Below are 12,674 nucleotides of genomic sequence, written 5' to 3'. Positions count from 1 at the left end.
ATTAACGTCTTACGTAGGCACATGAATATTCATAAGTTGCAACACTAATACCTAGGTGATAAAATATGATGACCTGAACGATCTAATTTTCGAAAGTTCGGAATAAATAATTAAGGTTGGGGGCTGAATTGAAATTGGCTTGTTGTTTATTTAGATTAGAAACTGAGTCAATTGAATTTCAGGCCTCAACCTTAATTCTTTATTCCGATTTAATGATTCTTGAAAAAGATGCACTTATTTTCAAAATAAGTACCTATGTGACTGTATCAATTTTTAAAATGTTGTTGTTGCAAGCAACTTGTGGCACTTGTATTGACAGCTTAAAAAGCAATGTTGTGTCTACGATAGGTATTCGGTAATTTCGGTAATTAATCCGAAACGGTAATTTTAGTTTTTAGGGTAAGGGTACCAACGGGAGTCAGGACACTATTAACTAAGCCTCCGCTGTCTGTTCGTCCATCAGTCAGCGGGCTGTATCTCGTGAACCGTCATAATAGTTATCTTTACTTAAATTCGATCACATGGCTGTACCAGAGAAACCAAATAAAAAAGAAAGTATCTAATCTGCTACTACCCATATAATTTTTCTTTATTAAATCAGATATCTTTCGCTATAATCTACATGGAAAGTTAACCACACCATAATAAAATTATTCTAAGGTGAAAATCCTTCGTTACACCATGAATGAAAGTTAATCATTATTGTGAAACTAGCTGATGCCCGTGACTTTATCCGCGTGGATTTGTTGCTCCTCCGTTGCGATGTTATTGAAGGGCAAACCAACCAACAAACAAACACACTTTCGCACTTATAATAGCGGTAAGTATAGTGATGGTAGTAGGTATTTTATTTTTGAAGTCAAATAAAGTCAAGATATGGTTAATGCCCGCGGCTTTGCGTGTATTGGTATAGGTTTTTAACAATCCCTCAGAAACTCTTCGAATTTGCGGGATAAAAAGTAACACATATTAAAATGGTAGGTACCTAGATATGCACTTACCCTGATTTAATATACTGCACCTACCAGCCATCTTCATTCCTTTCAGACAAAATATCAGTTTATAGTCAATCTAGCGTGAAGGAGCAATAAACATCCAAACTTTCACATTTATCTATTAGGTAATATAGGATTGCAAAATATTCAATACAATTAATTTAAGCTCTCAATAAAGTTCCATAATACTTAGCCACTAAGTAAGTCATAAGTCATTTACTATATTCGATAGAAAGTTAAGATCTCTAAATTTTTATTTAAAAAAAATTAGAAATCTTTTGATGACTAAAAATAAAATTAAGATACTTAAGTATAAGAAAAAATAAATTTTTAACAATCATATTTTATTATCTTTGGCCAGAGCGTTAATTTCAAAGGACGACAAAAATTCTTTAGAAAGATAACTTTTCTAATGTTACAACTTTTGCTGTTATCATTTTACATTTTTTCTTAGATTAAAGAGATAAAATTTATAAAAATAATTAAATTTATAACTATAAGTACTGTATTTACATATTCTTGTTAATAATATTGCTATAAAAGAGGAAAGTATGTAGCTGTAAAATATTAGATATTTCTTAGTACTTACTCTAAATAAAGCTTAATACTGTAGGATGAGTAGAATATCGTTGTTCATTATAAGTGCTAACTGCTAGGTAATAGTTAGGTAATTACTTATCTGCTATTTTACTTAAGTAAGTATTTACCTGATTCGTCATTCGACCAATCGATGATTGGTCATTATATTATTAAATAATAAACGTTATATTGCAAATTACTACTACTCTCTATATTTTAGTTGTAAGATTGATCTAGACCGCATCTAGTCTAATTTTTTTAGATCTAGACGTTTTAACTTTGTGTGTCATACCAACTGAATTACTGTCACTATACTGCAACTGCTTTTTAAAGACAGTTGTATGGTAACTATTGGTTCCGTATGATTCTATCCAGAGAATTCCAACTGCAGGAGTAGTCGATTTGCAGGTGTCCGTACCTAGATAAATGAAAATTGTCAGGAGCTGTTTTCGGCATTGGTCGCGCCCAGTCTTCATATTCTGGCGACAGAGTTTCGTACGCGTATTGCTCGTACGCTTCTGCCAACCTGAAAAATGAAAGGATATATTAATAAAAACTGACCAAGTGCGAGTCAGACTCGCACACCGAGGGTTCCGTACTCGGGTAATTTTTTCGACCTTTTGCATGATAAATCAAAAACTTTTATGCATACAATTAAATAAAAAACTGTTTTAGAATACTATACAGGTAAAGAAATCCCTTTCATATGATACCTCACTTTGTATAGTAATCTTACTTTGAAAATTGAAACACATTTAAGTTTTTTTTTAATGATGTAACCAAAAATTCACGGTTTTCGGATTTATTCCTTTACTTGTGTTACAAGACCTACCTACCTGCCAAATTTCATGACTCTAGGTCAAAGGGAAGTGCCCTATAGGTTTTCTTGACAGACACGACGGACGGACGGACGGACAGATAGACAGACAGACCATAAAGTGATCCTATAAGGGTTTCGTTTTTCCTTTTGAGGTACGGAACCCTAAAAATTGGTACCTACTGAAACCACTATGCTTAGAAGAAGGTAAATGGTAACCTTACAGCTAATATCAACATAACATATTATTACAAAGACGTTTAGGACTTTAGGCTTTAGGTGCACGCACATTGCGGTTTACCAAAACGGTTTTTAGTGACAACGGCGCGGCGGCGTATAGACACGATTCAATAAATTAATACGATAATAATCAATTGTTATATGTATGCATTAAATTAATGATAATCAATTGTTATATGTATGTATTAAATCAATAGGTATGCGATAGTACTAATAGGTACCAGCCTACATACTTATTATTTTTCAAAGTATAACATTTTCGGTAATACCTAATATTTTTCCTATGGTAGGTAAGAGTACAAGAGCAAGGCAGTTTTTGTTTCGTGTGGCTTGTCTGAAATACAGGAAGTATTGATTAGTTATGCGGAAATGTAGCTATTCTGTGCTATCTTTCAAAAGGTATAGAGAAAGAGCTCGCGAGAATTAGACCTTCGTTATGTTAATAAAAGCTGAAAGTTTTTTGCGTATTGTCCCCAACACAGGGAGGACGATCAGCGACTATGGAATTTGGATCATAGTACCTTTGGGAGATAATACGCACCTAACAAATGTGTAAAAATCTAACATCAAAGTAAAAAGGTTAATTTTTTATACTTACATATTTTCTTCGAAATAGTATCAATTAGAAATCACGTCATGCTTTGCCAGACACTTTAACAATTTGTTAAACTTTAAGAGTGTCTGGCAGGGGGTTGAACCACGACAATAAGTGTCTTGCAATGGATGACGTGATTTCTAATATAATTCCGAAGAAAATATATAAATTACACTCTATACCTACTTTGACGTAAGATTTTTTAACACCTTTATTATCTGTACACATATAAACTTTCAGCTTTTATAAAATAACGAAGGTTTGGCCTTCGCGTGCTCTTAGTCCAATACCATTTCACGCGGATGTCAATTATCATATTTATAATAGTTATACCTACCTAGCATAATGCTTATTGCTTATGACAGCACGATATGATTTGGCTTTCCATTGCTTCATTAAAGTCCACTTCGTTTATGGAAATCAATTATTATTTGTGTTTAATATTGAAACCGTTTAAGTAATAACAGTAATTAGGTACTATCTACCTGTATGATTAATTAATAATAAGAACAGAATATTATAAAATAGGCATAGCGCCGGCCGGTAGTTAACGAAGTTAAACTAATTATAACTACCAGATTCTTAAAACTAGTGACATTTTATTTTGCAATACTTATATGGATTAAAGAATAAAAGGAAACCCAGAAACTCACAAATTACCTAGTGGATAGCTAACAGTAGCGTGCATCGCACTGCAAATTGCAAAAAAAGAGGTAATTATGTATTTATTAAAAGCCAGTTTTGGTCTGATAACTATTGTAGAAGTAATGGAATAATATGTAGGTAATGCAACTAGATTTTCTATATAAAAAGGCTATGTATCTTTATACGTGCAGTGTGCACATCCTACCTACTAGGCCTACTTACAGTTATTAAAAGATTTTTAATATTTATATATTTCATAATATATACCTAAAAGAAAACAAATACGAAAGTGAAAAACTGCCACGGTTTATAAACAAGGCCTATTGAATAGGCTAATTAAAACTAGATTAGACATACACCAGTTAATCAACAAATTAGGTGGGTAGTTGCCAAAACTAGGTGCCCCAACAAGCTGTTACTTAATTTCATGTCTGACAAGCCGAGACCGAGCGCTGCACCATTTTTTAAACTTTTTACATTCCACAAACTCATTAATTACGATAATTATTGCAGTTATAATGATATGCATTACTTTTGCAATTGCTATGCGCTCTCATCCATGTCAATACAAGATGGATTAGATAATTTTATTTGGTTGGTTTCTATGTTACGTTTTCGCACCAAAATGTGAAATATCTAACCAGGTTCATGCCCTGTATTACTTTCTATGAGCTTCTTTTACATAATCTAATGGATAAACAAACATACAGTTAAGTAAATAAAGATTTGTGTTAGTCGCATTATGTACCTATAGCTACGCTAAACTAAGTAAGTATTTATATTTACCTAGGTATGTGTTATGTATTTTTAACCGACTTCAAAAAGGAGGAGTTTCTCAATTCGTCGGGATCGTTTTGTGGTAAAGGGTACTAGGTTCCTCTATCAAGGCACCTATTTTGATTTTCTGAAGAGAGTTTGATCAGACTGTTTAAGCAGTAGATATTAGTGTACCTAGGAATGTAATTAGAAAGATAAATGATTTTCTTAAATTATTCGAATTTGATAATCAACTTTTCTTTTAACTTTTCGTCAAAATTCTAAAATCGATAACAATAATATTGAAATGAATCGATAACAATAATATTGAAAAGTGAATGCATGATTTATTTTGACTGAAGATGATCAAAATGATGCAATCTAGAGGTCAATGCTAGGAACAAGTTTCTCCGTGATAGCAGAGACGAGCTAGATTCTCACAAGTGCGACTTTCATTTGCAACAAGCGAGCAAAAACTGGCATACGTTCACACGATGGATAGACGAACGTTATATTACAAAGAAATCCATGTATAGATAGGTTGTTGCGAGCCCTGACTACGACGGTTTACCTTTTTTCTACTCTTTTATATGCTTGTACCGCGGAACGCTACACCACGCGGTTTTGCTGGGAATGGGAACTTTGCATTCAACTTAGCAAGTAAAAGTAAACAAAAAGCTAAGTACCTACCGATTACCACTTCTCCTAGTAGAAATAAAAACAAAAGGTACTTATTCGTAACTTAGTCTTCAACAGACGTGAAAACCTTGTACCTAAATTGATTTTATTTTAGTTTGCTAACATATGTATTAGGCACTTACTTATTTTCTTTCACCGATTCGGACGAAATTCTAAACCGCTAATTTTAGTTTTAGCGAACTAGATGAAAACTAAATTGACTTTGATTGATACTAAACTCTAAATTGACATTAATACAATTATGTTTTGTTAATTTTACAAAGCAATCCTACATTTTATAAAAGCGAATATATTAATAGAACAGGGAATCAATTAGTATTCTTTTGTTCTTGCTTCTAGCTACGTAGGTAAGTACTAATTAGGTACCTATATTTTTTTTAACAAAAAGTAAACCTATTCATCATCTGCATAAAATCAGTTTGTTCCTTGTTTTGATATGCGAGTAATCACGGAAGTATATTATTAAGTTGGGTACATTTAAATGAGTAAATTATACTGATAAAATACCTAGGTAAGTAGTAAGTACTTATTTATATGGTATCGTACTTACATACCTTCCATATAATGGTTTTAATTTACTATTTTGCAGATGCTCTAATTTTGGGCGCAACAAGAATTACGTGACCTTTGTCTTAAAAAATATTATAAATGCAAAAGTGTATCCGTCTAGATGTGCTAGCTTTTTGGCGGTCCATACGTTTAACTGATTTTGAAGAAATTCGGTACAGAGAGCTTGCATCCCGGGTCATTAGATTAGGCTTATTCCGAAAAAGCTAAGAGTTCCCACGGGGTTTTTAAATAACCTCAAACCACGCAGATGAAGTCGCGGGCATCGAAAATGCAGCAGACGTAGGTACCTATGCTCAAAGTTGTGCCAATGTGCATGTAAATAATACATGTTATTTTAGTTTGCTCCTAAAGATAATTACGATTGCGTGGATAAGTACCTGTAGCTACTCAATCGTTTTACCTCGACCGCGACAAAATATTAGAAACTCTGTTGCATGCCTTTTAGGCTAATAAAATGTACCTAGTTTGCATTAAGCAATACGGAGCAGATTTGCGTGCTCTTGAGTGGATAGATTACCATCTAGAGAGGATATGATGATGCTTTTAAGCAGGCGTAAGATTAGTTACGCGTGACGCATAATCATACAGTGCAGAGATTTAGGTAAGTACTACGTCTTTTAAAAGCTAGGTACGTTTTAACTTATGACAACGCCCCGAGACATGCGTTTACATAAACTAGCTAAAGCTACGAGGGTTCCAAACGCGTCGGCCTGCGAAGCCCACAACCAAAGAACTCAGAAGGCAGTCTTTTTCCTAAATCTGTGCCCACAACGAACTCAGGTAAAATGGCAATGCAGTAGGTAGGTATGGTCTGGGATTGATTTTGGAGATAAGGTGCAAGAGACGGGTCTGCCCGCGAAATTCAAATTTAATTTGGTTTTTCACAATTTGTAAATTAATACGACAAAGTAGGCTTATGGCATTCTAATTCCGACAATGGCAGTATCATTTTCACAGGATTACATAAAAATCTTTACTTGAAAGTGTTCAGTTTAAGAAATTCTCAACTCATGTCACAATAATGAGTTTGACATGAGCTACTCACTAATTCGTCGATATAATAGCTAATATCTTAAACTGGACTCTTTCAAGTAAAAATTTTTATATAATCCTGTGAGGATGATTCGACCATTGGCGCAATTAAAGTGCCATGTAAGCCTACTTTGTCGTATTAGTTTACAAATTGCGAAAAACCAAATTAAATTTGAATTTCGCGGGCAGACCCGTCGAATGCACCTTAAGGTTATCGAGGTATCAAGACTTACAACTGCGAATCAACTGCAAAATATACCCTATTTTACTGAGTTAGATTTAAGGGAAAAATTGTATGAATCAGTTACGACTAGTCACACTAAAAGAAGACTCAACTCTAACGGCGCCTTCCAAAGCCGCAAAGTGCCACGCGGAGGCACCGCGACAGCAACGCCGCAACCGCGCTTCAGTTCAGTTCATCGAACGAAACTAATTAAATACAATCCTGGCTATGATGCTCGAACAGCAGCGCAGCAAAGCCATAATTATAGAAAGCAGTTTATGCTAGTTATGTTTTAAAATACTTGAACGAATAGACAAGCATCTGGCAATATGCAATCAGGCTCGCGAAAGTGAAATTGCAAATGACTCCTACATAAACATAAACTATATTGGCGCATAGCTGTCTGGCTCGAGTCATAGCTACTGGCGTAGAATAAATTATGGAATCTAATATGCATGTTTAGATGCTAATGTGCAAACGGTACAGTGCTGACTCAACGGTCCCTCGCTTCAATAGGGATGATGGCTACCATACAGTCAAAGCAGCCTTGTACGACTTAGCCTGTAGTCAACTTCATCGGTATGGTCTAACGTAGGTATATACTATTTTACCTACGGGAGATATCGCAATCAAAATTCAAATACATACCTACTTAACTAGTACCTAATATCGTCTAAATAATTGTACCTGATACCTAATCATGTTGAGAACGTAGCTACTACCTAGGTACATATAATTATTATTATTACTAGAGGATGCCCGCGACATCTTCCGCGTGGATTTAGGTTATTAAAGATCCCGTGGGAACTGTTTGATTTTACGGGATAAAAAGTTGCCTATGTCAATCACAGGGACGCAAGCTACCTCGGTACCAATTAATTGCATACAAATCGGTTAAGCGGATGGGTTTTTGGGAATCCCGTGGGAACTCTTTGATTTTCCGGGAAAAAAAGCCTATGTCCGTCCCCGGGATATATAAGCTAACCCTGTACCAAATTTCGTCAGAATCGGTTAAACTGTTGGGCCGTGAAAAGGTAGCAGACAGACAGACACACACTTTCGCATTTATAATATTAAGTATGGATTATCAAGGAGGATACCTGGAATGTCTTCGATGCTTGCCATATCCATTTGCCATCGCGTAATCAGGCTGGTGTTGGAGCGACATACGCGGTCTAGGAGGGTGCATGTATGGGTTCGGCATTGGCACTGGCCCGTACAAGCTCTCATACACCATCGGGTGAGCCATAGGTATGTATACTGGCTCCTCGATGTACATTGACCTTCTTCGTTCCGCTGTAAACAAAACAAATGCTTTGAATAACTTTCAGACAGATGCTTTTGCTTAAAAAACTAAATAGTTAGGTAGGTAGGTACTAGGTACCTATACTAGGTATCGCCGGTTTAAATTTTCGAAATAGACGATTTTTAGAGCAACTTCTAATGAACAAAGCAAGTTCTGCAGTTCTGATATAATTATAATAATCATTATTTAGGTAAAGCGCCTAGGTAGCCTATACCTAGCAAAAGTTTTTCGCAATCTTACTGATCGATGATCGATGGTGGTATGATATGATTTTTGTCGGATTTCAATCTATCCCTAGGTAATCTGTCGAGCACGAGTGTACCAGAATGTCGACCAGCAGGGAGAAGTGGCGAATGCTCGTGAGGCGTGTAACATCTGCCCCCCAAAACGTCACTTCATGATGACCACGACCTCTCTGCCAAGAGTGTAACGACAAAGAAGAAGAATCTGTCGATAAGTTAGTACTTGGCAACGCTTAATATATACTTACCTACCTACTTCTTTGTCAAAAACCATACAGATCTTTTTCGACAATTAGGTACCTACTTATCTACTCGTAAGTACATAATTTTGCTTAGCAACCAAATAACTTATTTACAGATTAGATTAGGTACAGCTATAGATTGAATCTGCCGATCCGCACTTAGCCAGGGTGGTAGACTATGGCCAAAACCCTTCTCACTTTGAGAGACCCGTGCTCTGTAGTGAGCCGGCAATGGTTTGATCGTGATGATGATGATGACAGATTGAATATATTGAAACGCTAGACCGAATATAGCGATTGTATAATCATACTCACAGATGACTATTAAACTCGTATCTCTAATTAGCTGGTATAAGGCATCGTTCCGGAACGCTAAATCACTTGATACGGTTTAGCCGGCTAGGTTAGTTAATATGGTTTGGACTAGTCGTGGTGCTTTTCAAGATAGTATCAAGGTTTTCATTTAAAACCCTTTTGCATTCCTCCGGAAGTAAATTAATAACTCGTTACAATAGTGTGCTAATCCGCACTTTGCCACCGTCTGTGGATATGGTCTAACTTAAAGTCTAAGAGGAGACTCGTACTCTATAGTATAGTACGCGACAGGTTGAGATGGCAATCAGGGTCTGAGGCCGGGGGACGCCCCGTACATCCACATGTCAACCGCGCTCATCCGCAGCGGGTTAGTGCGAGAGCTGTGCGGGTGTGCGAGATGTCCCCATCCCGGTTGCCGTCTCAAAGCTTCGATAGCTCAACGGTTGAGGAGCGGACTGAATTCCGGAAGGTCGGCGGTTCAAACCCCACCCGTTGCACTATTGTCGTACCCACTCCTGGCACAAGCTTTACGCTTAATTGGAGGGGAAAGGGGAGTATTAGTCATGATTAGCATGGCTAATATTCTTTAAAAAAAAACCTGTCGCGTACAATAGGTCTGCTATCAGTTGACATGATGATGATGATGAAATGAAAAAAAGGAAAGTGAATCTTAAATCTTTTCCGATCGGCTTAGCGAAATCATTTAAGCGGTTGCACAGATAGCAAAAAAATTTGTTTACCATAGAAGTTCAAGAGAGAATACAAAAACAAATTAAGAAGGCAATCATGATGGCGCAAGTAGACTGACCTTCGTATGCAAGTTTGTATCGCATTTGAACGATTTCTTTAAACGCACATAATTCCGAAAAGAAGAGGTGCGTCGGTGCGTGGTACTCAGCAATACCTAAAGGGCGCCCATGTATTTCATTATTTTACTAAGTAGGCAAGTAGGTACCTAGGTATTTTTAATCGTGCGTAGACCACTGCGTAATCTAGGATTGTCATACTGAAACTTAAATATTTAAACCAAAAATACAAAAGAAAGTCGGTATGCTTAGTTATTAGACGTGCTTCATGTAAATCTAACCACAAATATGCAATTCTCTACCAATTAAATAGGAGTAGAGAGGTACCTAAGAGCCGTAACGTGCTTAACAGCAATTAGACATCAAATTAGATAAGTGTAGCTAGGTATGTATAGCTAAGTATTTATTTGCAAAGATATTTGTATTAAATTGATATTATTATACCTTCAAAACTGTTTTTTTTTTACTTTTCAATAGTTATAAGTACCTCCTGTATAATTTCCTGTCAAGGCTTTGCTCTGCTAGAAAACCGAATATCAATAGAAGGAACTCGATGGAAGAATTTCAACCTGACCACCTGGGTGCCTGAATGTACCGTACCTACTTCGACTACCCGTTATGCCAGATTTTTTTCGACACATTATTTTGGAACCTACAATTATAATATAATATAATATAATATATTATAATATAATAATATTCGGCGGTATTTCCACTAGATTTTAACTTATGTAATACAAGTCAAGCATCGGATCAACCTGAAAACCGTCAACGCATTTCCGGTTCCTCTAGTGCTGCAAATGTTCATGGTCGGTGACAAGCATGATTGTCGTAAAGTGCAAGCTTACCATGCAATAAAAAAACCATACAACATCAGGTTACTCGTCTGCTTGTTTGCTCGATATTTATTTTAAAAAAAACATAAATTCAGAATAATAGATGGATGTAGTATAATTGAGTCGGACCTATTGCCGCTGAGCTATACGCTTGAAAGAATTGTTGAGGGCGGTTATTTTTAAAAGTATTTTTCACTGGACTTACGCATTGGTCTGTGACCGTAGATCGGCATGTCGCGATCGTAATCAGGCATCACATATCTAGAGGTTCTTCGTCCGTAAACAGAATAATCAGGTGGGATAACATCCTCTGGGAACATCGTGCGCTTGCTTGATTTCGGCTCCTCTCCAGAATCGTAAGTCTTAGTAGGAACGTAGTAAAAGCTGGCGCTGACCGGTTCTCCTGCGAACGAATTCATTTGTTCTTGGCTGGAATCTGGGGATTCTCCTTGCAACATCCCAAACGCGTCGTTATCCCAAGGATCGAGGTACACACGGTTACTCGGCGGTGGGGTCTTCTCTTCATCGCCTTCGCTGTCGAAATCCACGGCCGTCCAGTACGGACTGCTTGCGTGTCCCGGCATTATTGATACTTCAAACACTAGCACACAATCAATTCAAATAAACCTCCCGCACTTGAAACAACGACTTCCCAGTTTGGGCACACAACCATTACAACAGTTCGCACGTCCTATCCACACATGGTCGTGTATTTATGTGTATTCGCTTGGCAATGCTTATGTTTATTCCGAGCACAGCACGCGAGAACATTCAACAATGCGATGCAATTGGCGGGAGTAATTCTCGGAGCACGCGAGTGAACGCCACGGGATTTACTTTTAGAATAAGCAAAAGCGTGAAACAATAATTACGCTTGCGTGGGGAAACACACTACGATAACCTGAAGATGCCTCGAATGTCGTTCAGCGATCTATTGTATCTACCTAGCACAGTGTAGGACATGTACCTAGGTACACCTACAATACGTAAATGGAACTACTTATAAAATAGATGGGTGTACTCTGTGATACCTACGGATATACATATAAATTTTTTTACCCGCAATTTTTAAATAACCTTTCTCTTTTAATTTTAGAGCCACATAATATTTTAACACATCGTTTCTTCTCGAATTTCCTTCTGTATTGTCGATAATGGTTATTTCCTAATTTCACCATTAGTGTTAATTAAAAATTTAGAAAGCGGTAATAGTGGGATTTTATTTTAGTCAATTTAGTGGAACTACGTTAACTAGGGTTGTAATCCTGTAACTTATTCCGTAACTAGCTGATGCCCGCAGCTTCGCCCGCGTGGATTGGTCAGATCCCCTGCAGCATCAGGATTGAGGAGTTGGACTCCAAATTTTTTATGAAACAATGTCGCAAAGTTCCTCTATCGATTAAAAAAGAAATGACGCAAATCGGTTCAGAAATCTCGGAGATTTCGGTGTACATAGGTAGAAAAACACAACTCCCTTTTTGAAAGTCGGTTAAAAAAGTAGCCTATGTTACGCCCTGGTCAATCCTCTACTTGCCTGTAAAAGTCCCGTCAAAATCGATTCAGCCGTTCCAAAGATTAGCCTTTTCAAACAGACAGACAGACAAACAAAAATTTTAAAAACGTGTGATTCAGTTATGGTATCGTTCAAATAACTATATGAGCTTAATATGAGGTAGTTATTTTGAAATTACAGACAGACACTCCAATTTTATTTATTAGTATAGATTAAAGTGTCTTACAGATGGACTAAGAGTGTTTCCGGGGCATTTTAATTAT

At 36.6% G+C, this 12,674-nt stretch overlaps 1 protein-coding gene across 1 annotated transcript; it reads right to left on the bottom strand.

Moving 5' to 3' along the window:
* Positions 1 to 1,321: 1,321 nt before the first annotated feature.
* LOC123881221 lies at positions 1,322 to 11,876 on the bottom strand. The gene is made up of 3 exons (XM_045929918.1): positions 11,104 to 11,876; positions 8,252 to 8,447; positions 1,322 to 2,100 (listed from the first exon to the last, which is right to left on the bottom strand). Exons 1-3 carry the CDS (start codon positions 11,480 to 11,482, stop codon positions 1,923 to 1,925), a joined length of 753 nt encoding a protein of 250 aa, XP_045785874.1. The 5' UTR covers positions 11,483 to 11,876; the 3' UTR covers positions 1,322 to 1,922.
* Between the last annotated feature and the right edge of the window lie 798 nt (positions 11,877 to 12,674).

This window comes from Maniola jurtina, chromosome 3 (genome assembly GCF_905333055.1).
Source record: "Maniola jurtina chromosome 3, ilManJurt1.1, whole genome shotgun sequence".
Classification (NCBI taxonomy): Eukaryota; Metazoa; Arthropoda; class Insecta; order Lepidoptera; family Nymphalidae; genus Maniola; species Maniola jurtina.
This window is presented reverse-complemented; position numbering and strand designations above follow the sequence as displayed.

What these genes read in the sequence shown, in the direction of transcription:
- LOC123881221 (XM_045929918.1), bottom strand. Translation starts at nt 11,482, where the DNA reads ATGCCGGGACACGCAAGCAGTCCGTACTGGACGGCCGTGGATTTCGAC. An exon ending in CTACGGTCACAGACCAATGC is followed by an intron (nt 8,448 to 11,103) that starts GTAAGTCCAGTG and finishes TTTTGTTTACAG; the next exon opens with CGGAACGAAGAAGGTCAATG. An exon ending in AAGCATCGAAGACATTCCAG is followed by an intron (nt 2,101 to 8,251) that starts GTATCCTCCTTG and finishes TTCATTTTTCAG; the next exon opens with GTTGGCAGAAGCGTACGAGC.